The 27904-nt window shown below is 44.7% G+C and overlaps 2 protein-coding genes across 8 annotated transcripts in view; one reads left to right on the top strand and one right to left on the bottom strand.

Annotated features, from left to right (window-relative positions):
• PRCP (prolylcarboxypeptidase) overlaps positions 1-26403 on the bottom strand; it is a 61923-nt gene extending 35520 nt beyond the window's left edge. For 2 of the 3 annotated variants that reach the window (XM_024216465.2, XM_024216464.3), the window contains exon 1: positions 26049-26403. In XM_024216465.2, the coding sequence (XP_024072233.1) occupies positions 26049-26264 (216 nt within the window). In that variant the 5' untranslated portion in view covers positions 26265-26403. Of the gene's footprint in view, positions 1-25240; positions 25260-26048 lie in introns of those variants that run through there. The other variant, XM_024216466.2, reaches the window with a different exon arrangement.
• Positions 26404-26758: 355 nt separating this feature from the next.
• Positions 26759-27904, top strand: part of DDIAS (DNA damage induced apoptosis suppressor) — a 16999-nt gene continuing 15853 nt past the window's right edge. For 2 of the 5 annotated variants that reach the window (XM_024216471.1, XM_024216476.1), the window contains exon 1: positions 26860-26933. The gene's annotated coding sequence lies outside the window, so the exon portion shown is untranslated. Of the gene's footprint in view, positions 26934-27357; positions 27491-27904 lie in introns of those variants that run through there. The other 3 variants (XM_024216473.1, XM_024216472.2, XM_024216474.2) reach the window with 3 other exon arrangements.

The following is a 27904-nucleotide window of genomic DNA, read 5'->3' on the forward strand; positions in this document are numbered from 1 at the left end:
AGATATGACTGTACTTCCTGGCCCAGCTCCTTGACCCAAGACAGGGTTAATACCTTGTCATATGGCAGGGGCCAGTATTCATTTACCCCAGTGGTTACTCTAACACAGGAGAGGCATGGGAATTTACAACCCATTTTTTTCAGAAAACCCTGAGAACAGGGACTCAGCGAGGAAGCACCTCTTCAACTGTGACTGTACCATTGTAAGCAGACTGCTAGTGTGTCTTCTTCGCGGATAAGAGCAAGATATTATACTTTCACTTGTTTCACTAGGGCTTGTTTTATTTTGTCGGAGCCTTGATACTTGTTCTGAATAGGCGGTCGTTGTTTAAATGAATCACCCGCTTCTAGCCCGTTTGTCTCATTTGTGATTAGAAACACTCAAAAGGGAAATCTTGGAGAGGAACTCTGCTATTGTCCTGTGTCACAGCTTAGACAAACTGCCTGGAAAACAACAGGCTGAAAAATACTCAGATACCCAGAGGAAACTGTAGGAAAGCAGCAAACGCTATTCACGTTAGCCTCTGTTAAAAACAAGTCACCCAGTGAGCAGAACATAATGCAGGGCTATTTTTATATAAAATCAAAATAAACAGTTAAAATGTAAATGGCAACACAGTGAAGGTCTTCGGGAAGTGAAAGACAATCTTGGTTACACGCTTTGACATAAACTCCCTGCTCCTTTGAAACAGCCTTGGCTGTCTGATTAAAAGCACAGATATCCATGCCACGTAAGGCAGTGTCAGAATAAAATTGGGTTTTAATTATTTAAGGAAAAAAACCCGTGGAAATCACAGTAAGATCACACTCTGGGTATGTCTACACTGCAATAAAATATCCTCATGGGGTTTGAGAGTGCAGGTGCCAGCCTGAACCCAAACACCTCCACTGCAATTGTACAGCCCGATCCCCGCAAGCCCAAGTCAGCTGACACAAGCCACAGCACAGACATACCCTCTCACTCCCTTCACAGCACTCCCCACCACATCCATCTTCCATCAATGGACAGGTTTGTGCTGCAGAGAACCAAATAAGAGTGTAAAATTGCTGTAAAGCACTGTCCCAATACATGAGCAGTTTTCATGAGCTAGCGAACAGGAGTGGCTAACGGGAGTTTTGCGAGGGAGTTCAGGTGAAGGAGGAGCAATTACGTGACCCTTGGGGTAAGTTTGTTGCCTGTAGTGTGTGTGTTTGGGTTGTGCTTGCTGCTTGACTGAAATATGCCGCATGGTATATATAACAGGAGCGGCTAACAGGTGAGTTTTGCGAGGGAGTTTACAGAAGGAGTGTGAGGGTGGCTAGATACACTTCACATTCTTTAAACTTAAAGCCAAAACCACCCCCTGATAAAAACAAAACAACAACAAAGGAACGAGCTTCAGGAGTCAAAAGAGAATGCAGGCAGAAGTCCAGCAACAGAGTGGGGGCTATCCTGTTTATTGCACCCAATGCAGCATGTCTGATTACCTGTCCTATGGGCAGGTGGCGTATGTGTGCATTCGGTGCAAGGAGCTCCTGGCCCTCAGAGACCGTGTACGGGCTTTGGAGACCAGAGTGGCGGAACTGGAGGAGCTAAGAGAGACAGAGAGGTACACAGATGAAACTTTCTGGGACACAGTAGAACGGTCCCATCCCCAGTCTGACAGCCTCTGTGCTGCTGAGGAGGATGAGAGTCTCAGGGAAAGAGAATACCCAACTGGAGCAGAGGGAAACGATCCCATAGTTGGAACCCTCCTTTCAGATGATGTTGTGGTATCCTGTCGCACTGAGGATACCTCTCCGGGGGAGGAAACTCCAGTTATCAGGAAGAGACAGGTATTAGTAATGGGCGATTCGATCATTAGAAACATAAGATAGCTGGATTTGCGATGACCGGGAGAACCACATGGTGACTTGCCTGCCTAGTGCGAAGGTTGCGGATCTCTCGAGATATCTAGATAGACTTATGTGTAGTGCTGGGGAGGAGCCGGTGGTCATGGTACATGTAGGTACCAACGACATAGGGAAGGATAGAAGAGAGGTCCTGGAGGCCAAATTTAGGCTGTTTAGGTAAGAGATTGAAGTCCAAGACCTCTATGGTAGCATTCTCTGAAATGCTTCCGGTTCCACGCGTATGGCCAGTTAGACAGGCAGAACTGCAGGGTTTCAATGCGTGGATGAGACGATGGTGTAGAGAGAAGGGGTTTAGTATTAGGAACTGGGGAAACTTTGGGGAAAGGGGGAGTCTATACAGGAAGGTTGGGCTCCACCTAAGCCAAAATGGAACCAGATGGCTGGCACTTAAAATTAAAAAGGCCGTTGAGCAGTTTTTAAACTAAGAGCTTGGGGAAGGCCAACAGGTGCGGAGGAGAGCGTGGTTCGGACAGAGACATCCCTTAGAGAATCTCCTTTAATAGATCCTCCCCTATGTCCTAGTAAAAGGAGGAGAGGATGGAAGATGATAAAATACAGGTAGGATCTGATGAGAAACAGTCAAATGAAAAAAACACCCATTCAATTACATCATGTAATGACAGACAGCTAAAAAGTAACAAGTTTTTAATGTGCTTATATAACAATGCTAGAAGTCTAAATAATAAAATGGGTGAACTAGAGTGCCTCGTATTAAATGAGAATATTGCTACAATAAGCATCACAGAAACTTGGTGGAATAAGGATAATCAATGGGACACAGTAATACCAGGGCACAACATATATTGGAAGGGCAGATCAGGTATTGCTGGTGGAGGAGTGGCACTATAGGTTAAAGAAAGCGTAGAATCAAATAAAGTAAAAATCTTAAATGAACCAAACTGTACCATAGAATCTCTATGGATAGTAATTCCATGCTCTAATAAAAAGAATATAGCAGTAGGGATATATTACTGACCACCTGACCAGGATGGTGATAGTGACTGAAATGCTCAGGGAGATTAAAGAGGCTATTAAAATAAAAAAAACTCAATAATGGGGTATTTCAACTATCCCCATGTTGACCGGGTAAATGTCACCTCAGGACGGGATGCAGCGATAAAGTTTCTTGACAGCTTAAATGACAGCTTCTTGGAGCAGCTAGTACTGGAACCCACAAGAGGAGAGGCAATTCTTGGTTTAGTCCTAAGTGGAGCATAGGATCTGGTCCAAGAGGTGAATATAGCTGGACCACTTGGTAATAGTGACCATAATATAATTAAATTTAACATCCCTGTGGTGGGGAAAACACCACAGCAGCCCAACACTGTAGCATTTAATTTCAGAAAGGGGAACTACACAAAAATGAGGAAGTTAGTTAAACAGAAATTAAACGGTACAGCGCAAAAAGTGAAATCCCTGGAAGCTGCATGGAAACTTTTTAAAGACACCATAATAGAGGCTCAACTTAAATGTATACCCCAAATTAAAAAAACATAGTAAGAGAACCAAAAAAGTGCCACCGGGGCTAAATAACAAAGTAAAAGAAGCAGTGAGAGGCAAAAAGGCATCCTTTAAAAAGTGGAAATAGTGAGGAAAATAGAAAGGAGCATAAACTCTGGCAAGTGAAGTGTAAAAATATAATTAGGAAGGCCAAAAAAGAATTTGAAGAACAGCTAGCCAAAGACTCAAAAAGTAATAGCAAAAAAAATTTTAAGTACATCAGAAGCACGAAGCATGCTAAACAACCTGTGGGATCAATGGACTCAAGGACGAGAAGGCCACTGCGGAGAAACTAAATGAATTCTTTGCATCAGTCTTCACAGCTGAGGATGTGAGGGAGATTCCCAAACCTGAGCCATTCTTTTTAGGTGAAAAATCTGAGGAACTGTCCCAGATGGAGTTGTCAATAGAGGAGGGTTTGGAACAAATTGATAAAATAAGCAGTAATAAGTCACCAGAACCAGATGGTATTCACCCAAGAGTTCTGAAGGAATTCAAATGTGAAGTTGCAGAACTACTAACTGTGGTCTGTAACCGATCATTTAAATCAGCTTTGTACCAGAGGACTGGAGGACAGCTAATGTGATGCCAATTTTTACAAAGGGCTCCAGAGGTGATCCCAGCAATTACAGGCCGGTAAGCCTAACTTCAGTACTGGGCAAACTGGTTGAAAGTATAGTAAAGAACAAAACTGTCAGACACGTAGACAATTTGTTGGGGAAGAGTCAACATGGTTTTTGTAAAGGGAAATCATGCCTCACCAATCTACTAGAATTCTCTGATGGGGTAAACAAGCATGTGGACAAGGGGGATCCAGTGGATATAGTGTACTTAGATTTTCAGAAAACCTTTGACAAGGTCCCTCACCAAAGGCTCTTAAGCAAAGTAAGCTGTCACGGGATAAGAGGGAAGGTCCTCTCATGGATTAGTAACTGGTTAAAAGATCGGAAACAAAGGGTAGGAATAAATGGTAAGTTTTCAGAATGGAGACAGGCAAATAGTGGTGTCCCCCAGGGGTCTGTACTGGGTCCAGTCCTAATCAACATATTCCTAAATGATCTAGAAAAAGGGGTAAACAGTGAGGTGGCAAAATTTGCAGATGATACAAAACTACTCAAGATAGTTAAGTCCCAGGCAGACTGCGACGACCTACAAAAGGATCTCTCTAAACTGAATGACTGGGCAACAAAATGGCAGATGAAATCCAATGTTGATAAATGCAAAGTAACACACATTGGAAAACATAATCCCAACTATACATATAAAATGATGGGGTCTAAATTAGCTGTTACCACTCAAGAAAGAGATCTTGGAGTCATTGTGGATAGTTCTCTGAAAACATCCACTCAATGTGCAACGGCAGTCAAAAAAGCAAACAGAATGTTGGGCATCATTAAGAAAAGGATAGATAAGACAGAAAATATCATATTGCCTCTATATAAACCCATGGTACGCCCACATCTTGAATATTGCATACAGATGTGGTTGCCCTATCTCAAAAAAGATACATTGGAATTGGAAAAGGTTCAGAAAAGGGCAACAAAATTATTAGGGGTATGGAATGGCTGCCATATGAGGAGAGATTAAGAAAACAGGGACTTTTCAGCTTGGAAAAGAGACGACTAAGGGGGGATATGATAGAGGTCTATAAAATCATGACTCGTGTGGAGAAAGTAAATAAGGAAGTATTATTTACTCCTTCTCATAACACAGGAACTAGGAGTCGCCAAATGAAATTAATAGGCAGCAGGTTTAAAACAAACAAAAGGAAGTATTTCTTCACACAATGGCCAGTCAACCTGTGGAACTCCTTGCCAGAAGATGTTATGAAAGCCAAGTGTGACGTTCTGTACCTTGGGTGAACACCCTATACTCCCATGTTCATCCTTATAAAATGATTGTGTGGTATCGAATGCAAAGTTTGTCATGTCAGGTGTCTTCAGAAGGCTCATGATGCACTGAGCATTGTTGTTATAGTAATGTTATAGGCCGGGGTGGACAAACTTTTTGGCCCGAGGGCCACATCTGGGTGGGGAAATTGTATTCAGGGCTGGGTCAGAGTGTTAGGGTGCAGCAGGGGGCTCAGGGCAGGGGGATGGGGTGCAGGAGGGATGTGGGGTGCAGGAGGGGGCTCAGGGCAGGGGGTTGGGGTGCAGGGTGCAGCAGGGGTACAGGGTGTGGCCTCCAGCCTGGTGCCGCTTACCTCGAGTGGCTCCGGGGTGGCAGTGGCACGCAGCGGAGCTAAGGCAGGCTCCCTGCCTGCTCTAGCCCCGCACCGCTCCTGGAAGTGGCCACCATGTCTGGCAGTGGCTCTTGGGGCTGGAGTGGGGAAGGCAGCTCCGCCACACACTGCCCTCGCCTGTGGGTATTACCCCCAAAGCTCCCAGTGGCCATAGTTTCCCGTTCCCGGCCAATGGGAGCTGAAGGGGGCAATGCCTGCAGGTGAGGGCAGTGCATGGAGCCCTCTGCCCCCCGCAGCGGCCGCTTCCAGGAGCGGCGCGGGCCAGGAGCGGCGCGGGCCAGGAGCGGCAGGGAGAATTTCATGTATATAGTTATGAGGCTGAAAATGTGTCCTCATAGCTTAAAACAGGCCCAGGCAAAAACTCTCGAAGAGCAGAGGGGCAGTTCACACTTCATCAGGGCATGTATGGGACAAACCCAGCCCAGCTTCACAGGAACAAAGGACGCTGGCCTAGGCAGGAACAAAGGATCTGTTGGACTCTTGAGTGAGTCACCCCCCTTCCTCCCCTTGCTCAGTTTGGGACTGCGATGAGGTAATGCTCACCTGACTCTGAAGGGGAAGGGGCAAGACCAAGAGGGAAGAAAGAACATGATAAAAGGGAGAGACTTTGCCATGCTCTTCCTCTCTCTTCCACCTCCATCTTCAGACATCACCAACAAGCGACTGAAGCGCTGATCAAAGGGGAGAGCCTGCATGAAGGGCAACCTGCCAGCCTGTGGTGAGAAGCATCTAAGTTTGTAAGGGCAGTGAAAGTGTTAAGATCATCTTAGAATACGTTTTGCTTTTATTTCATTTGACCAAATCTGACTTGTACTTTGACTTATAATCACTTAAAATCTATCGTTGTAGTTAATAAGTTGGTTTGTTAATTCTACCTTAAGCAGTGCATTCGGTTTGAAGTGTGTCAGAGAATCCCCTTAGGATAACAAGCCTGGTACATAACAATTTCTTTGTTAAATTGATGAACTCATATAAGCTTGCAGCGTCCAGCGGGCATAACTGGACACTGCAAGACGGAGGTTCCTAGGGTTATGTCTGGGACAAGAGATATTGGCTAGTGTCATTCAGTTGCACAACCCAAGCTGCTTACATGCCAGCAGCTGTGTTTGAATAGCCCAGGAGTGGGGGTTTCCCCCAGCAGAGCAGGGTAAGCCTGGCTCCCAGAGTTGAGGATTGGAGTGACCTAGCAGATGACCGGTCCAGATAACATCAGGGGAACGTCACACCAAGACTAACAGGGTTCAAAAAAGAACTAGATAAACTCATGGAGGATAGGTCCATCAATGGCTATTTGCCAGGATGGGCAGGGATGGTGTCCCTAGCCTCTGTTTGTCAGAAGCTGGGAATGGGCGACAAGGGATGGATCACTTGATTACCTGCTCTGTTCACTCCCTCTGGGGCATCTGTCATTGGCTACTGTCAGAAGACAGGATATTGAGCTAGATGGACCTTTGGTCTGACCCAGTATGGCCTTTATGTTCTTTTCTATTCACATCAGTGACACTTTAAATTAGGACATTCTGTCTGAAATAAAATAAATAATATGGCCCCAGAGAGAAGTGTTTCTACGCGGAGAAGAAAAAAAAAAACTATCTGCGTCCAAGCTGGATTAATCAAGGTGCATTATTTTGCATCGCTTAGAGCTAGGCTAGGCACCTGGCAACAGGTGGGGAAAAAAACCAATCCCTACCCCAAACAGTTTACAATCTGATATTAGACAGGACAAAACAGCGGGGATAACTGATGTGAAGACTGAACAATCAAGATGGAGATACGACCAATCACCAGTATTTTTCTAAGTAGCTAATAGTAGGGATGATAAACTCATGTTGTGGGAGTCACACATGATGAGAGTCTTAAGGATGGATTTGAATGAGGAAAGTGAACTGGTACCCCTCCCCTCACCCTTGATGTGACGTTTGATAAAAGCTGTAAGCTTGGTACAGGGATGTGTTGCTTGTTTTGGGAAGCAGTTGGAGGCATTGTTAAATAACAGCATTAGATAGTAATACACACTACATAGTCTCTATTTCAAAACAAACCAGGAAAGAGAAATAGTCTCCCTAAATGCATCTTTTTGAATAGGACTTGATGAAAATATGTTGTATAATACATTATTACTCCCAAGCTTTGCTAGAATTTTACAAGCTGGGATTAACAAACATAGGTCCAAAAACATAAACATAGGTTTAGGGTAGCAAAACACTTCCTTTCAGCTGGATTGTTTCGTAAGTGACTGGCCATACATTATGAACACACAATGCAATGCTGTCACTCCTACAAAACCTGAATCGCCAGAATTTTAAATGGCAGATTCCCATATATCCATTAAGTTAACTGCTTTGCATCATGAGGAAGCTTTTATTGTATAATCCCAGAACAGGTACTGTGCAATCAAAAACATATAGACCTGGAAGGGAACTCTAAAGGTCATCAGGCCCACCCCTTTGTGCTGAGGCAAGATTAAGTATACCTAGACCATCCCTGATAGGTATTTGACTAATATGTTCTTAAAGCTCCAGCAGTGGGTTTTCCACAACACAACTTTTAGACCCAGAATCCCAGTTTCTTTAGGGAGGATTTTACAAGTAACAGGTACATCAGTTATAAAACAGTTGCTGGTTCTGTCTAGCAACCTAAACTTTCAGAATTGTAGAAGTGTAGGAGGGACCTCAAGAGGTCATCTAGTCCAGTCTCCTCCACTCAAGACAGGACTATGTAATAGCTAGCTAGACCATACCTGACAGGCGTTTGTCTAATCTGTTCTTAAACTCCAATTATGGAGATTCCACAACCTCCATAGGCAATTTGTTCCTAACTGTCAGGGTAGTTAAGCACTGGAAGTGTTTCCTAATGTACCAACCTAAAATTCCCTTGCTACAATTTAAGCCTATTACTTCTTAACCTCTGAGGATAGGACAACGAGAACACTATTTTCCCCTCCTCCTTGTAACAACCTTGCATCCCCATTCAGTCTTCTCTTCTCCAAACTAAACAAATCCATTTTTTTCAATCTTTCCTCATAGGTCATGTTTTCTAGAACTTTAATCATTTTTGTTTCTCTCCTCTGGACTTTCTCCAATTTGCCACATCTTTCCTGAAAGGTGATGCCCAAAACGGGACACAATACTCCAGGTGAGGCTTTATTGGCATGGATTAGAGTGGAAAAATTACTTCAAGTATCTTGCTTACAACACTCCTGCTAATGCATCCCAGAATTATGATTCTGCCCACCCTCCCCCTCAAGAGTTTTCCACTGTTGACTCATACTTAGCTTGCAATCCACTATAACCCCCAGATCCCTTTCTGCAGTACTCTGTCCTAGGCAATCATTTCCCATGTGGTATGTGCACAAATGACTTACTTCCTAAGTGGAGTATTTAGCCTTTGTCCTTATTGAATTTCAACCTATTTACTTCAGACCATTTCTCCAGTTTGTCCAGATCATTTTGAATTCTAATCCCATCCTCCAAAACTCTTGCAACCCCTCCCAGCTTGATATCATCCACAAACTTTATAAGTGTACTCTCTATGGCATAATCTAAATCATTGATGAAGCCATTGAACAGAACCGGACCCAGGACCAGTGCCTGCGAGACCCCTCTCGATATGCCCTTCCAGCTTGACTATGAACCACTGGACAAGTCAGCTAAAACAGGGGTTTCATAAAATTCAACAAGCAAGCAGCAATTAGTCATACAGCCATACAATATTAAAGATCATCAGCTGCCACTCTGGCAGTGCTGCAGCAGGGCTCTACATTGCGGCTTTAACATAGCAAAGGAGACAACTGCTCAACATGGTAGAGAGAGTTGGAACATTTGGGGCTATAGTAGACTTGGTCCCCTATAGTTGGAAATGCCAGAAGCAACATGCAGAGTGGAATACTGTACTTTTTCCGAGAGACCAAGACAAGACAGCTGGAGGCTTTTGTTTTAAAATAAAAAACAAAGCCCCACAAGACCTGCAGAGGTATCCACATGTACGCAGCAGGTATTCAGGCAGTCTGTTCTCCCCAATGACTTCTATACAGAATGAATTTCTCCCTGGCCTAAACTGTCCTAACTTCTGGGAACATGGCTGCCTTCATGGAGTAATTTAAAAGAGGGGGCAAAAAATATTTTTTCATGTTAACTGTATTTTTCCCCTAAATGCCAACTCTTTGTTATGGTTGTTTTGCAAAATTAACATTCTGAAATATGACAAAACCTTAATAGAACTTGTGCTTCTAAACTCTTTTGGATCCTCTTTGGTCTTGGTATTAAAAAAAAAAAAAAGTAATGTCTGTGGCATTATGCCCCATATTCTTCATAGTAATATTATAGGATATGATTAGTTCATAACTATGATGTATTTTATACAAGATAGGTCATGTAAGATATCATTGAAAAGGTTATGATTCACTGAATATGATTATACTTTTTGTATGCATGTATCATTTTGGTATCTGAAGTTAGGAATATTGTCTATGCATCTATTACAAATGTGTTTACACCTGGGAAATGCCCACTAGGCAGGATGCAATCAGTCTAGATGGCTGGTTGGGAAGGGCCATTAGGGAGAACAATAGGTCTTAGAAGAAGCTAATCTCCCATGGGGGAGCCTTCCTGAGGATGCAACAAACAGCCTCTGAGTTATGGCTGCTGTGACCCTACAGGGGCATGTGACCAAGTCACCTGATACTGGACTCCATCTTGGAATACCAACGTTTTTCCACTGACGGGCCGTGGGAACCAAGTTTGGAGATAAAGGGTTCCTGCCAGGTGCAAAAGCTATTTAAGGCAGGAGGTTGACATCACTGTGGTTCTTCACTGACTCCCCGCCCAAAGAGACTCCTGGAAACACCTGAGAAACAAGGACTGGACTGGGGAAGAAGGGCTGAACCCAGGCTAGATGGATTTCTAGCCTATGAAAGGAATACCTGGGGTTTTAATCTGCAAGCAAGTGCAGTTTGCCCTTTAAGAATCTCTGCAACCTGCTCAATCATCATTTAGGGTGAGAATGTGTTACTCATATCCAATCTCTTTAGTATATTAAGCTTAGATCGCGTTTTTGTTTATTTACAAGGTTATCTGCTTTGATCTGTTTGTTATCCCTTATAATCACTTAAAATCTATCTTTTGTAGTTAATAAACTTGTTTTTGTTTTGTCTAAAACCAGTGTGTGCAAATCATAACTTGGGGGCAGAAAGCTGTGTATATTCCTCTCCACATTGAGGGAAGGGGGCGAATTTTATGAGCTTATGCTGTACAGTTTCCTGTGCAGCTCAAGATGGTATAATTTTGGGTTTACCCTCCAGAGAGGGTGTGCGCCTGAGAAGCTGGTAAGTGCCCTAACTATATAGCCTTCCCATGCAGGGGCTGGTCAGAAAGCCTGTCTGCATGTTACTACAGCTCGGTGTGTCCCTGCGTGCCGGTGAAAGTAGGAGACCAGGAGCATGTCTGCAGCTTGTCAAAGCATTACAGGGTGAGTGGGAGCCCAGGCTGGTGGGTTGGGGGGCTCAATGGTACCCCTTTCCAGCCAGCACCCCGAAAGCAACCCATCACAATGTCCTAAAAAGCTAACCTGCTCTTTTATCTGAAAATCAGCAATAAATTCCAAAGTGGTCCATTTTAATCTTGGGATTAAATTCATGTTGTGATGAGACAAAGATTATTGCACAGCTGCAGTCTGAGAGTGGCGTTAATCAACAGGTGGAGCAGTGTTTGCAGAATACAGTAATTTAGTGCCTGGTTAAGGGCAGATGAGTATGTAAAATGTACAGGTCAAAGTTTCAGAATCAAGAGTTAGTTTCTGTAAGACTGCAGAAAAGAGCAGACTAACATAGGTATTTCAAGTGACTGAATTCCTGCATAGCTAAGATCATTTTTGTCCTGACTACTAACAGGCTTAGAGTAAATTTTTATTATTTATATCATGGTATAACCTAAGGGCCAGCTGGGATCAGGAGACTAACTCCACTAGGCATTACACAAACAGAATGAGACAATCTCTGTCCTGGAGAGTTTACAATTTAAACAGATAAAATAGACAAAAGATTAAGGAGAAAGGGATATAACAAAGAAGATTTGCAAACATCCTGTCAGTGCCACCATGTTTTCACCCTTTGTTTGGTTTAATTTTTTGGGTGGGGTTTTCTTGAGAGGGGATCAGCTAAACAGGGAGACCAAGGGAATGTAGGGGGGAAGAAAAGTTATCAAGCAGAACAAACACTGTTTCAATTATATTCCATTTCTCTCTTTTCATTTTGTATTCCTTCAGGTTTTGAAACAGATTCAAAGACAGTCATGTGGTCCCTAACCTCTTCCCAATTTGGGATGTGCTACAAATCATCTACATATACGACAATGATGTCTCATCACAAACATGCTCTCAAGCAGTTATATGGTCTTGATCAGGGGTAGGCAACCTATGGCACGTGTGCCGAAGGTGACATGCAAGCTGATTTTCAGTGGCACTCACACTGCCTGGGTCCTGGCCACTGGTCCGGAGGGTTCTGCATTTTAATTTAATTTTAAATGAAGCTTCTTAAACGTTTTAAAAACCTTATTTACTTTACATACAATAGTTGTTATATATTATAGACTTATAGAAAGAGACCTTCTAAAAACGTTAAAATGTGTTACTGGCACGCGAAACCTTAAATTAGAGTGACTAAATGAAGACTCGGCACACCACTTCTGAAAGGTTGCCGACCCCTGGTCTTGATCCTTCTCAGCTGGAGAATGAATTCAATGCAGAACATGTTGACATTAAGTACCACTTTGAACTGCTAGCAGGCTCTGAACCCCTACCATCAGAGGAATTCACAGTTTTGGTTTGACCATTAAACAGAGGGCCAGATCCTCAAGTGGTGTAAATCAGAATGACTTCAATGGAACTATTCTGATTTACATCATCTGAGAATCTAATTTGTGTGTGGAGTTCATGAAAGGCCTCTTTCTACTTCAAAGTTTCATTTGTTTAGCCTTTTAAACTCTCTTTAATCAAGACACTGTCATCCACAATTCTCACCCTCTGCTTATTATAGTTTGTTAATGATTAAAACGGCTGGTGCATGAAAGAGGAAGTGTTTATTTTCAAAGAGGCAGTGGTGATTATTGCTGCCTTTTGTAGTTACTGTATTAACTGCTCCCTTGAAGGAAGAGGCTGCAAGTTGTGAGGAAATTAAGTGTTTCCTGCTTACTTTGAAAAGCTGATGTCTGCATTGTGACCCGTAGATAAACAGTGTATAAAAATAAAAATTCACTGACAAGCTGTAACAAGTACTTCCGCACTTGCCTATCTGCTGAACGAGATCTATTGTTTTTGCTTATAGCTTGTGTTCACTTATAGCTCCTGGTTTAAATCCCATTATGAAATCACAGCAGAGCTGTTGCCAAGTACTCCGATACTACTTGATGAATAAAACATATAATCAACAAAGTGTTTGTCACAGACATGAATTATCACTTCTTTTTAACCAATGACACTACTTTTAATAAGCACTAAGTGGGTTTCAAAAACCACTGATTTTTTTCCTTTCATCAAAATAATTAAAAGGCTATTGCATTATGTAGTCAGTGATGAAGAAGAGATCCTGTTCTCAACATGTTACTATTCTGAGATGCCATCACTAGTACCAATTAAATATTGCACCATAATTACCGGAATTAAAGGATTAATCTCAAGAGCATGTGATTTAAGGACACCCTACATCAATTCATTGTTTTGCCCAGGCTTAGCCTCTGTGCTTCAGTTTTATCAGTTCAAAAAGGAGGCATTGCCCACACATCTTTCCTTGTAAAGTGGTTTGAAACCCATGGATAAAAAGTGCTACATTCGTGCCAAGTTATATTATACAGCTCTGTTTAAAAACAAGCCAGATACTAATCCACACAAAAATATCATACTGAATTGAGAATTCCAGAGTTGGGGCTAAAGGCATTTTTGTTTTCATAATTATAAACTCCCTTCTTGTGAACACAGTACACAGGCAGGTCAAGAAACTGTTAGACTTAGCACTCCATAGGAAGGGGGACCCTCTCTCAGGTAGACATGACTCATGCCGTATTGGGCTTGATAGATGGAGTCCATACCTTGTACCCAGAAATTACTAGGACGCCAATGCTGCTCTCAAGGAATTGGTGTAATACAGTCTTTGTGGCCAATACAGTATCACATAGCAGGTAGCTATCACATTCTGAACCAGCTGTAACTTCCAATGAGCTTCAAATGCAGCCACACTGACAGCACTACAATAACCCAGTCTGGACGACACAAAGGCAGGAGTGACTGTGGTAAAATCCAGATCTGACAGAAGCATTCAAATTCTCACCGTCAGAAATAGATTACAAAAATGAAGTGAAAGATATGTTTAGCTACCTTCCAAACAAATAGTTTGAAGGATTACTACATACACTACTCTCCATGCCATATACAATTCAACTGTGGAATTTATAGGCAACAGCAATTAAGCATCACACCCTTTTAATGGCTGTTTTCCTGCTTCTCTCCCCACAACGATTTCTTTTACAGGGCATTTTAGGGTTAAGCATGTTATAACGTTAAAAAAATATATACAAAAAACCTGTCTTGAGTTGTGCCTAAACTAGAAAAATGTTTAGTTTCCCTCCACTTCAGCTCCACCAGTGGGAAATTTTAGTAGAAATTTCCTAGTGCAGGCACATGCAAAGATAGAAATTTCTAATTTAATAACAAAACCAACTCCTATTGTATTCTTTGGGTCAGGGACAGTTTCTTACTAGGTGTACAATGCTTAGCTCAACGGGGCCCTGATCTAACATTGGACCTCTAGGCACCATTGTAATGAAAACAAACATGCTTAACCCACTCCCCCTCTCTTCCCGGATAAAACCCTAGCAAAAACAAAATTTCTTAGTGCGGACCAGGCTTCAGAGCCTTAAACAGCCAGTCACACTTTGACACTGCGTTCTTTATCTAATCATTTGACCATGCTCAGCACCATCATATCCCAGCACCCATGGTAGTGGTCCCAGAATGCATGGGCTTCCCCAGGTGAATGTGAAGGCTTGATAATGAATCATAATCCAGATTGTAGCTAGGTCTTGTGCGTTGCTGTGAAAGGAACACATTAAGCGTCAAGGTGTGGGAGTTCCTGATGCATCTCTTGGAGGCAGGGCAACTTCTGTGACTGACAGAAAGAACTACTTCCGAAGGAATAGTTTGTCTTCTCTTTTCCTTTTTTCTTTCTTTCCTCCCTACTTTTGCAATTCTGACCTCAAGGTCTTTCTTTCCCCAGTTCTTCTACGTTTAGCAGCATTTCTGACTGTAATGTAAGCCATGGTATTGAAGACATCTGATCCAGCTGGGAACTGAGTTAGTGGTATTGGTTAGCCTTAGGGGGTAGGGATAGTTTAGTGGTTTGAGCATTTGTCATAACTATAAAGGGAAGGGTAACAGCTCTCTGTGTACAGAGACTCCAAATCCTTTTACCTGTAAAGGGTTAAGAGGCTCGGGTAACCTGGCTGACACCTGACCCGAAGGACCAATAAGGGAGCAAGATACTTTCAAATCTTGGGGGGGGGAAGGCTTTTGTGTGTGTCCTTTGTTTAAGGGGTGGTTCGCTCTTGGGACTGAGAGGGACCAGACATCAATCCAGGTTCTCCCCATCTTTCTAAACAAGTCTATCCTATTTCAAACTTGTAAGTAAAAAGCCAGGCAAGGCGTCTTAGATTTACTTTGTTTTCTCAACTTGTAAATGTACCTTTTACCAGAGTGTTTCTTTGTTTGCTGTACTTTGAACCTAAGACAGAGGGGGGTCCTCTGAGCTCTTTAAGTTTGATTACCCTGTAAAGTTATTCTCCATACTGATTTTACAGAGATGATTTTTACCTTTTTCTTTAATTAAAAGCCTTCTTTTTTAAGAACCAGATTGATTTCTCCTTGTTTTAAGATCCAAGGGGGTTTGGATCTGTATTCACCAGGAGTTGGTGGGAGGAAGGAGGGGGGATGGTTAATTTCTCCTTGTTTTAAGATCCAAGGGGGTTTGGATCTGTGTTCACCAGGGAATTGGTGAAAGGTTTCTCAAGGCTTCCCAGGGAGGGGATTCTTGAGATGGTGGCAGCGGGACCAAAGCTAAGCTGGTAGTTAAGCTTAGAGGTTTTCATGCAGGCCCCTACATTTGTACCCTAAAGTTCAAAGTGGGGATACAGCCTTGACAGCATTGGACTGCTAAACCCAGGGTTGTGAGTTCAATCCTTAAGGGGGCCACTTAGGGATCTGGGGCAAAATCAGTACTTGGTACTGCTAGTGAAGGCAGGGAGCTGGACTCTAGGACGTTTCAGGGTCCCTTCCAGTTCTATAGGATAGGTATATCTCCCATTGAAAAAAAACTAAATTTTCATGTCTCAATGCACTCTCCCCTTTCATGCACATGCAATTTTATGGACACAAACATTTGTGTTTTAGAGCATTACCAATTACACATGTACTGGATGGCTTTGTGTGTGTATTTTATAGCCTGTATGAATTAGCACTTGAAGCTGCTTGCATGCAAAAAGAGCACATTTTGAAAACTGTCCCACAATTTATATGCACTAGTTTGAAAATATAAACCCCTTGCTAAAGATAGTAGTCTCACGATCTTGATAGAATTTATAGGACCTGATCTTTCAAACCAATGCTCGAAAACAGTTTAAGTTTTAAATAATGCATTATATCAGTACAAGCTGTTGCATAGAGGCTTAATTCTGTGAAAGATGGAATCAGAAAAAGTGATGGGGGGGAAACAGGGCCTATCAGACACATGCATCAAATCTCCCAGAAGCACTATGTATCAAAGAAAACTCTGACATACATCTTATTAGCTCTTTTGCTGAAAAAACTATAAAAGTTATTAAGAACTATACAATGAGACTCATCAGGAAATGCAAAAGTTAAAGTTCTCAGAGTAACATCACCTCAGCCATACGGGCCATTATTGGCATTCTGGATCATCAGTTCAGCTGTTAAATTTGTACTAAAACCAGATGTTTTATAGGCTCTGATGTTCTTCATGCATATGTATAAGTAGCTCCTCCTATGCCAAATTCCTCACCCTCATAATGTTGGAGTGTCCTTATCTTATAGGTTAGTATATTAATTAGTTTAAATGTATTAGCATATACATTGATTGGGTTACTGGGACTACATGCAGTGAGACATCTGCTGATGTTCTCCAAAAACACCCTAAACTGGTACAAACTGTTTTCCTTAATTTCAGCACTTGTGATTACTACGAAACAAGCAAAACAACGTCTTATGCCATCCTGTGGTTAAGGTCACTAATAGTTTACTTATGCTAACCCTGTGACACTGACAGATCAGCCAACTTGGGTATGACCCATAACAACTTAACAGGAGGCAATGAAATGTGATCAAGACAATCTACTTGTATGTGAATTTCAAAGAAATGTACTATTTGCAGTAACAGAAATCAGCTTGTAGATGCTAATTCCCTTTCATGTCTTAAGTGCTTTATATTATACATGCGGATGGTTCAGTTAACCTTAAGATCAAAGATGTAAGATACTGCAGGAAACTAATACTACTATCTATATTATCTTCAACTTAATTATCTATGCCATAATGAAGTAGTGGCTAATTGCCTTATGTGAATGAATGCAACTAGTTTATCTGTGTATGCCTAGGAAATAGAAGATTAGCTTTAAAGCAAGAATCTGCACTGCCTCATCTTCCTCCGGAGAGGTCCTGCTGTGACAAGTGGCTTGCCAGCTTGCTAGGGAGCTATAAAGGAAAGCCCCAGGCCTGATCTTGACATCTCAGGTCTGCTTAAACTTTAACAGGGAAGGTTTAAACCATAAGACTGAAGTTACCTTAGATTACCCTGGAATTCTCATGGAAGAACTTGAACAAATTCTACACCTGGACTGCCTATTGGACTATAACCTTCTAAATTGATTCCAGAAAGTCCTTTACAAACCAGCAGCCTCGCCATCTCTGCTATGAAATTGACCAAAGTACTTTACACACATTTGTATGTATATTGAGCTCTTAACCACATACAACTCTCTCTTTTTTCTTTTATTAATAAATCTTAGATTTAGTTAATAAGGATTGGCTGTAGCATGTATTTGGGTGAAATCTGAAATATTCACTGGCCTGGTGGGCAATGTGTCCAGTCCTTTGGGATAAGTAAAACTTTTATGGTGAATAAGGTTTTTAGTAACCCCTCATTGTATTCGGGCTTGTCTACTCTACCGCGCGGGGTCGATCTAAGATACGCAACTTCAGCTACATGAATAGTGTAGCTGAAGTCGACGTACTTAGATCTACTTACCGTGGTGTCTTCACTGCTGTAAGTCGACAGCTGACGCTCTCCCGTTGACTCCGCTTGCACTTCTCGTTCTGGTGGAGTACCGGAGTCGACGGGAGAGACGCGATAAATCGACCCCCGCTGGATCGATCGCTGCCAATCCGGCGGGTAGTGTAGACAAGCCCTTAGAGTTGGCTGTCTAGATGGGAGCCAAAGGCTGGATTGCCTAAAAGGGGACTGTATTTGGTTTCTGGTTAGCCAGTGTGGTATTACAGAAGCTGTTTTGTTACTGGATTGGTGAATCTAATTATAGAATAAATCACCAGTCTTGGGGATTGTCTGCCCTATCTCTTGCAGTCTGAGTTGGCATTCTCAGCGTGGCCCATCCAGGCACCATGGCCTATCCAGGCACCATGGTCACAAACCCTTTTAAGCAACTATTCCTACACAGGCTGTTTGGCCTTACACTCATGCTAACTGCTTAAGTTCTTCTTATAGGTCTAGGCCTATGGGCCCCTTGCATTTCTACGTTATGTTCCTAGTCCTTTACCTTATAACCATTGTGCGGGCTACAAGCTCCTGCAAGGGCTACAGTACTTTAATACACATTCCAGTGTTTCCAATCTAGGATGTGGGATTCCTGGAGTGGGAAAGGTGCCAGACTAGTTTTAGGAGGCGGCAGGGGATCACTGTGGGTCTGGAAAGCTGCATGATTCCAGATTTTCCACCCCTCAGGCCCCCAACACATGGCAAAACTGCTGCCAATCTGCAAATAAAAGTGGTAAGTGGCTCCTTGAGAGATACCCACACCTGCCTCTTATTGTGACCTCTGACATAGCTGGCTGTATAAAAGTAGCTCACACAAATGTGGGTGCAAGCTGCAGATTGTCACCCCCAGCTTCCCTTCTCCATTACACTCAGCTCAGCTTCAGATAGCATCAATGAACACTCCCAATATGTAGCCTTCCAGTGAGTAGGAGAATGGGCTCAAAACTACCAAAGAAAAGAGGATAAGTTCCTGTCTACACACAAAAATTGTACCGCATTAACTATACCCATATAGTTAAAGCAGTACATCTCCCCTTGTGGATGCAAGTGTACCAGTATAAGAGTGCTTATGCTGATATAGCTTATTATTGTAATGGAAGGGAATTACGCTATCTAGCATCTTCATATTGGTATAAATGTGTGCACGCAGAGGTGTGGGGGTAGTGTACCACTTTAACTATTTCACTAGAAAAGACACATACCTAACCCAAATAGTTAAACTGATACAAAACTCTGTGTGAATCAGACCTAGAAGTCAGAAAGAAATATGTATGAGAGCAAAAGTGAATAAGAAAATAAATAAAAGACAAGATGGGAAAAAGGACAGTAAGGAGAAATAATAGGTAGCAAAAAAAAAAAAAAGGAGAGAGACCTGTGTTAGGACATGGCCATCATTGCTCCAGTCCATTCCAAGCTTGGTTTTCAACAAATAAGATTGACAGCCACTGATATGCACAATACTGTACAGGCAAGGTATACAAGTTAAAGGTCTCATAGCAACATTAACTTCCGCATTACTTGATTTGTTTCTCAACATTCTGGACTTCAGCCTCCATCAACATAAGCTTTTTGCATTTAATCTCACTTTAAGTAAGAAAAAATGGGTAAAGAGGAAGTTAATGTTAAACTTTATAATTCCACTGCGTACTTCCCCAGTTGCACAAAGAGCATATTCAGCAATCGTTGAATCTCAGCAGTGAAGCTTCTAATACAAATCCTGCTTCAAACAGTGCTATAAAGTGTTTACATGCTTCACAGTCAAACTCAATTTAAACACAGAAATACTGTACTGTGCAAAAGTGATTTTCCCCTACAGTCATTTGCAACTTTTTATTTAATAGTCTTTCCCGCTCCTCCGCAAAAAAAAATTTACCCAAGGGATTAGTTAGAACTTACTATATGAAAAGTTGAGACTTTTCAAGGTGGTTCTTCTGAAGTTATCCATTTGCAACATGCCATTAAATATTCTTTAAAGCTTAAAGTATCAAGTTTGTTCTCTGACAATGGAACTTACTCCTTGTTGAAAGGATTCTGCTCAAACTTTTTAAAGTACCTCTTTGGACAGAGATCTAGTATAGAAAGTTTCAGCCCCAAAGGAGAATTTTTGGAAGTGGTGAATACACAAAAATGGGTTAAAAATGAAAGTCTGCTTTGTGAATTACACTATGATGTTTGTTGCTGTATTCACAAATTCAGGTTTCTCTTTTTATATAACATTCTAGAAGTCATTATGCTGAACTTGTTTTTCTCCTCTCAATCCTGTGTTAGAGACCATTTGCAGCAAAACAGGATCTTTGTTGCTAAGAAGCTAAAATAAGAAATAGGGAACAGAAACTTCATACTTTGATGTCCTATAAAGTTGTGAAACATTGTTATCCCCATTTGTATGCAGTATTGTTATAGTCAGGTTGGTCCCAGGATATTAGAGACAAGGTGGGTGAGGTAATATCTTTTACTAGACCAACTTCTATCCGTGAGAGAGACTAGCTTCTGAGCTTACACAGAGCTCTTCTTCACGTCTGGGAAACTCACTCAGGCTATGTGTATACTAGAAGCGCTACATCTGCACTGCTGCAGCGCTTCGTATGAGGACGCTCTAAGCCGACGGGAGAGAGCTCTCCTGTCGGTTTAATTACTCCACCTTCCATAAGAGGCGGTAGATATGTCAGCAAGAGAAGCTCTCCTACCAATATAGCGCTATCTACACCGGCGCTTAGGTCGGAGTAACTTATGTTGTTCAGGGATGTGGATTATTTACACCCCTGAGCAACGTAAGGTATACTGAAGTAAGTTCTAGTGTAGACAAGGGGCTGGTCTACACGGGCGGGGAGGGGATCGATCTAAGATATGCAACTTCAGCTACGCGAATAGCGAATAGCGTAGCTGAAGTCGAAGTATCTTAGATTGAATTACCTGGGGCCCACACGGCGCGGGATCGACGGCCGTGGCTCCCCCATCGACTGCGCTACCGCCGCTCGCTCTGGTGGAGTTCCAGAGTTGACGGTGAGCGCGTTCGGGGATTGATATATCGCGTCTTAACGAGACGCAATATATCGATCCCGGATAAATCGATTGCTACCCGCTGATACGGCGGGTAGTGAAGACATACCCAAGGTCTCAGAGTGTCACTGATACATACTTAACACATATTTAAAGGACCATTCAAGGTGAAGTGGCCCATTAACTCCCCTCCAGTCATAGGGAGGAACGGAGGGGGGGGACAGCTGAGGGGGACTTGTGTGTGGGGAAAGGAGACTAAGGTTGTGACGGGTTGGATCACAGAAACCCCCTTGGGAGCTGCCACCTAATGTGCAAAGACTACCTCTGCTCCTGTTTTCCCTGCCAGCTCAGGACTCCAGCACCCTGTCTTGCTGAGTCAGACACTCCTGTCTGGCTCCAACAGAGACCCAGGGTCTGAATCACTTGTCCCAAAGCTGCAAGTTTACCTGAAAACAGCTCATAGTACTGTGCTTGTCTTTAGCACTCAGATGCCCAACTCCCAATGGGGTCTAAACCCAGATAAATCCGTTTTACCCTGCATAAAGCTTATACAGAGTAAACTCATAAATTGTTCGCCCTCTATAACACTGAAAGAGAGATATGCACAGTTGTTTGCTCCCCCAGGTATTAATACATACTCTGAGTAAATTACTAAATAAAAAGTGATTTTATTAAATACAGACAGTAGAATTTAAGTGGTTCCAAGTAGTAACAGACAGAACAAAGTAAGTCACCAAGCAAAATAAAATAAAATGCGCAAATCTATGTCTAATCAAACTAAATACAGATAATCTCACCCTCAGAGATGCTTCAGTAAGTTTTTCTCAGACTGGACACCTTCCAGGCCTGGGCACAATTCTTTCCCCTGGTACAGCTCTTGTTGCAGCTCAGGTGATAGCTAGGGGATTCTTCATGATGGCTCCTCTCTCTCTCTGTTCTCTTCCACCCCTTTATATATCTTTTGCATAAGGCGGGAACCCTTTGTCCTTCTGGGTTTCCACCCCCCCTCACTGGAAAAGCACCAGGTTAAAGATGGATTCCAGTTCAGGTGACATGATCACATGTCACTGCAAGACTTCATTGCCCACTTGCCAGCACACACATATACAGGAAGACTAACAGGTAAACACAACCATCTGCAGACAATGGTCCTGGTTAATGGGAGTCATCAAGATTCCAAACCATCATTAATGGCCCACACTTTACATAATTACAATAGGCCCTCAGAGTTACATTTTATATTTCTAGTTTTAGATACAAGAGTGGTACATTTATACAAATCAGATGATCATACTCAGTAGATTATAAGCTTTGTAATGATACCTTACAAGAGACCTTTTGCATGAAGCATATCCCAGTTACGTTATATTCACTTATTACCATATTTTCTCTAAAACTATCCCAGTTACATTATATTGACTTATCAAGTTTTTATAAAACCATATAGACTGCACAACGTCACAAAGGTTATGTCCATGGGCGGCATATCTAATAGGCAGGGGAAGGCTGTACCCCCCCCAACCCCCCCGGTGGCCCCACCCACACTCAGTCCAGAGTGCCCCCCCCCCCAGCTAGTTGGCCCCAGCCCAGGCAGGCTGCAACACTTCCAGGAAGGTCCTGCTGGGGCTGGGGCTAGAGCAGCTGGGACTTGGGGTAGCTAGGGTTGCCCAGTGCTGAGGGGGCCCCGGCACAGGGGCTGCACCGCCCAATGCTCCAGGGCTGGGGCGGGAGAGGAGGAGGGCCACATGCACGCCTGGGGGGGGCCACAAACACGATGCTCTGGGGTGGGGGGGGGAGCACATGCCACCCGGCGCTCTGGGGCTGCGGGGTGGAGGGGGAAGCTGCAGGGGGTAGAATTTGGGCTTGGGGCCTCAAGCAGAAGGGGTGGGCCGTGGCAGGGGCTAGCCTCCCCGAGCCAGTGCTTCACCCACCGAACCATGGTTATGTCTACACTACAGACCTTACAGCAGCAAAGTTGTGCCACTGCATCTGTACTGCTGTAAGGTCTCCCGTATAGCCACTCTCTTGCCTGCATAATTAACGCACTGCAACGAGCGGCGGTAGCTGCATCGGCAGGAAAGCGTTTCTCTTTTTTTCACACTCCTGCGCAACAAAAGTTTTACCGACCAACATGCTAGTGTAGACATAAACATAGGCTATGTCTATACTACAGCTTATGTTGCTCAGGAGTGCGAATAAACCACCTTCTCTCCTCAAGCGACATAAGTTACTCCAACATAAGAGCTGGTATAGACATAGCCAGAGTCAGTAGCAGAACAGGGAACAGAATCCAGGATTCCTGGCTCCTAGTACTTCCTGTTCCAACCATCAGAGCATATACCACCTAAAGCTTTAATTGCCCGAAGTTTCTAATGAGAAGGTGGGTGAGGTAATATTTTTCATCAGACCAACTTTTGTTGGCGACAGAGACAAAAGCTTTCGAGGTTACAGAGTTGCTCTTTAGCATTGGCTAGGAAAGGCATGTCGCCTGGACGTCCTCCTGTTTATCTTCCTATGGGATCAGGACACTGGTGTAGTACGAGAGGCTTAAAAAAAAGAGGTCTGTGTAAGCATGAAAGCTTTTCTCTCTCACCAGTAGACGTTGGTCTAGTAAAAAAATATTACCTCACTTGTCTCTCTAGTATCCTGGGACTAACACAGCCACAACAACACTGCGTACAATGAAATTTCTAATGTTTTTCATTTTAATTAAGTATCAAGACCGGCAACACAACGATACTCATGCTCAGCACCAGTATCATGAGATTGCTGTGCATTCATCTCAGTTAGTTGGGCACCAGCACTCAACAGTAGTATCATGGTAATGAACGATGCACCACATCCCTGTTTGCCCTCATTGCTACACTAGCAAAATAATCAGTCTGACTGTTCCTCCACATGATTAAGCCTATTGGAGGGTTAGCAAAGCTTCCATGTTGTTAGGGGTTAGAGCTGTGGGACTTTTAATTAGCAGGTAGAAAGCTGAAATTCCCCGTCCAGATTTTAAAAAAAATCTGCATGTATGTGATTGGAAGAGGCTGTAAGGAGAGTCTTTTTGAAGGGTGGGAAGTGCCCCCTTATGTGGACAGATAGTTGGTAGAGGAGAGTCCCCAGGGTCTGTCGAATTATGATCCATAGGAAAGCAGTACTACTACCTGGGGTCCTTACTAAACCCATTCCCCTCCTACCTCCTAAGTCTCTAACATGAGAGAGAGGACTCCAGTCCAGTGCTAGCATCCCAGTAAGGTCATGTGTTCATACACGAGGTGCAGAGGGCATGTTGTCTGACCATCCTGTGGACTTCCTCTCCAGTTTAACTTCCTACCTCCTAGGGAATTAGGACACTGGTGTTGAAGGGGAGGGGGAGAGAGATCCTTTCCCTTCCAGCAGTCGACAGTCAAGTGATTTCAAATGTATTAGATACCTACCCAGAGGTCAATACGATTGGGCATCGCTCAAGCACAAAAGTTTGGCAAGAATCTCAATAGCTGAGAGAGGAAGTGGCCTAGACACCTGCACAGAGCATTGCCCCTGGACTTCATTGGTGGCCTTATTTTGCATATTGACTTCCTCTTGCTAATAGGTGTGTAAAGTTTTCCAATCCTCAAGCACCGTACTAGCATCACTGCACTGTTTCACTCTTGTACAGCAGTCTTGCAGTCATGTAGAGGGGTGACAATAAAATTATGCAGCACCCCAGGAGACTTTACAGGGGACATGACTAATTCATTGCCAATCACCATCCTCTGAATAATCAAGAGGAAAAAACAGAGCAATTTATAGCAACCTGTTTTACCCAGCAAGAGTCTACTGGCTGGACAACATTACCCTCAACGGAAAAGTAATATTAAACTATTCATCAGAAATGAAATATGTTTTTCCAAATTTGTATTAGTTTTAGATATTAAGCATTCAGAGATAATGCTTTATACGTGGAAAGGGAGGGAGCCTGTACTCAAATAGGATTATCGTTCAGATGCTTTATGTCCAATTGCACAATGCTAGGAAATTAGAACAAATTCCATTGAGAATAGCATTATCCAGCATTTCGTAAGAGAGTTTTTCCATTTGTAACAAGACTGCAGGATCCCACAGGCCAATAGTATGTAACTGATGATTTCCTGTTCTGAAGTTTAAAGGGGAAAAAAAATCCCCTGCTACAGATAGATACAAACGTGCCCCTAAATTCTAAGCAGACACCTCCACGTGGGATTTCTTTTAAAGGTCTGGTAAAATCTCACAGTGGATTATGCACCACTACTATGTTATTGTTTGTATTACCTCAGCATCTAGTACCATTAGTCAGAGACCAGTATCCCACCATGCGAGGAACTTCACAAACGCAGAACAAAAAGATGGTCCCTGCCTCAAGGAGTTTCCACTTTAAGTAAAGCTATCTGAGCTGTATTTCAACAAGACACTTAGGGTATGTCTACACTGCAGTTAAAAATCTGTGGCAGGTCCATGCCAGCTGACTGGAGCTCAGAGAGCTTGGGCTAAAGGGCTGTTTAATTGCAATGCAGATGTTTAGAGGCACAGCTACACGGCAATCAAACAGCCCCTGAGCCCAAGCCCCGTGAGCCTGAGTCAGCTGGCATGGGCCAGCTGCAGGTGTCTAATTGTAGTGTAGAGATACTCTCAAAGGCCCTTTCACAACTGCCTGAGGCCTCGCTTGGTCCAGGTTAGACACAGCCTCAGAAACATAAGAGAGAAGAGGGCCCTTAACAGACACACCATGAGAAGGGGGCAGATGACATCAGACCCTCGTGCCAGGGAGTGGGTGCTGATCAACAGGAAGAGGGGCCCTACCCAGACAGCTGTGGGCAGCCCCCAGGTATGGGATGCGGGTAAGCCCCCAGAGCTATGTCATACCCCAAAGATGTTGGGGAAGGGGGTCTGAGCTAGCCCCACAGACACACCTCCTCCTGGGAAGGGGGTTGCTCAGTAGGAAGCTCCCCCAGACACTCACGCTGGGGAGGGGTCTGGGGGAGGTGGCCGAAGAGGCTGGGCCCAGCACAGGGGACCCCCCCAAGACACTCACGCCGGAGGTGCCGGGGCTGGCTCCGGCGGGGCGAGCGGAGGCGCTTACCTTCTGGGGGAAGTAGCGGGTCTGGTAGAGGGCGGTGGGGCGGGGCTGAGCTCTCCCCGGGGGGCCCCGCCGGGAGGCCAGGGGCAGGGCGGAGAGGGCCCCCGGAGGGCAGCAGACGCTGCCCAGGCTGAGCAGCAGGAGCAGCCCCGGCAGCCTCAGCATAGTGACTATGAGCAGCGCCGCCTGCGCTCCGCCCGCTTTATACCGGCCCCGCATGGGGGGCGGGAGAGGCCGCGAGGGGAATCCCGGGGGCGGGGAACGTGAGCGGAGGAAGGAGCGAGCCCGAGGGGGCGGCTGCTGGGGGCCTCAGCGCCCCACCCCTATGGCTAGCGAGGGAAAGGGGCTCGGAGCTATCTGCCTAGGGCCCCCGGCCCCCTCAGGAACCCAGGGGGCGGGGCCTACCCCCAGCGTGCTGCTCTGCGGCTCTGATTGGTTGGCGGGCCGGGCATGCCAGGATGTGGTTGGATTTCCGGGGATGGGCAATGAGGGTCTCTCCGGCTTGACTGCAGTGATTGGCTGCAAAGCTGAGGATGGCTACCACTGATTGGCTGTTGCGTTTGGAAGCGGTGATTGGCTGCCTGATGGGGCTCAGATGATTCTTTGGCTGGTCTCTGCGACGAGCAGCGGTTGGCTACCTGGTCTGATATTGGGAGGCGGCGATTGGCTCCTTGAGGATGCTTCACTCACGTGATCCGTTTCCGCGCTGTTATGCCGGGGGTCGAGGCGAAGGGGGCTGCTGTTGTGCCCGATAATTGGTGTGTGAGAACGAGACTGTGCGTGTCACGTCATTTCCCCTTCGGGCTAAGCGAGCCAGGTGTGTGCGGGCGGAGGGAGTTGGGAGCAGGGGGGGGGGACTTCCCGCTCCCTGAGCCGGGCTGCGATTGGGTGAGTCCAGCAACCCCCAACTGCCTGCCTGGTCCGGGGAACGGCCGCCCCGCCAAGTCCCCTCTCAGCGCCCGTCCCTGGCATCGCGCCTCCTGCCCGCCGTTACCACGCCGGGACCGCCCCCGCTTCTCCGCCCCCGGGAGCGGCCGCCCCGCCTCAGCCGGGCTGTGCCCGCGCCCCACGAGAGGCGCCGCCCTGCCTGGCCCCAGCAATGGCCTTACCGCCGCCGCCCCCGCGTTTGGGACAGGCGGCCTCTGCCTGTGCGTAGCTCCCGCCTGGGGTTCCCGGCCACACCCCCGCGGATCCGTCCCCGCAGCGCGGGAGCGGGCCCCGAACGCGGGCCGGAGCTGACGATGTTTGTGTCCAAATTCCCTCCCTCTCCATCCCCCCCCATCAGTTCACTGACCGTCCCCTCAGACATGGATTAAGGGGCTCCCCCCCCCCTTCGCTCCTGCGGCCCGGATCTCCGGCAGCGAAAGAGACTGTCAGTATGGCCGCAACACTGGGCAGTACGGAAGATGGGGTGTCAGAATGACGCACTGCACGTGGCTACCGAGGTGCCGGATCCTAGCTGTGTGGCTTGCTCACCTATGTCTTAATGGGGATGAGCAGCGTCGAGGAGGGCGTGCATTGCATGACCTAATCAGCCTTCCTCATCAGCGTTCACTTTAACAACAGGGGAACTAGGGTGACCAGACAGCAAGTGTGAAAAATCGGCACAGGGGGTGGGGGGTAATAGGATCCTATATAAGAAAAAGACCCCAAAACCGGGACTGTCCCTATAAAATCGGGACATCTGGTCACCCTAAGGGGAACAGATTGGTCTAAAATGCCAGAAATGTTAACTGCACAGCTAGTGAGCTCCATTAGGCGTCTCAGGCTTAGAATGGCAGGAGTACTGCAAGTTCCGATTCAGGTGTATTGCTTTCTTCATGAGCACTTTCAACTCGTGGCTGAAGGGGGGGGGGGGG

Source organism: Terrapene carolina, unplaced genomic scaffold (assembly GCF_002925995.2).
Source record: "Terrapene carolina triunguis isolate 2854851 unplaced genomic scaffold, T_m_triunguis-2.0 Scaffold97, whole genome shotgun sequence".
Lineage (NCBI taxonomy): Eukaryota > Metazoa > Chordata > Testudines > Emydidae > Terrapene > Terrapene triunguis.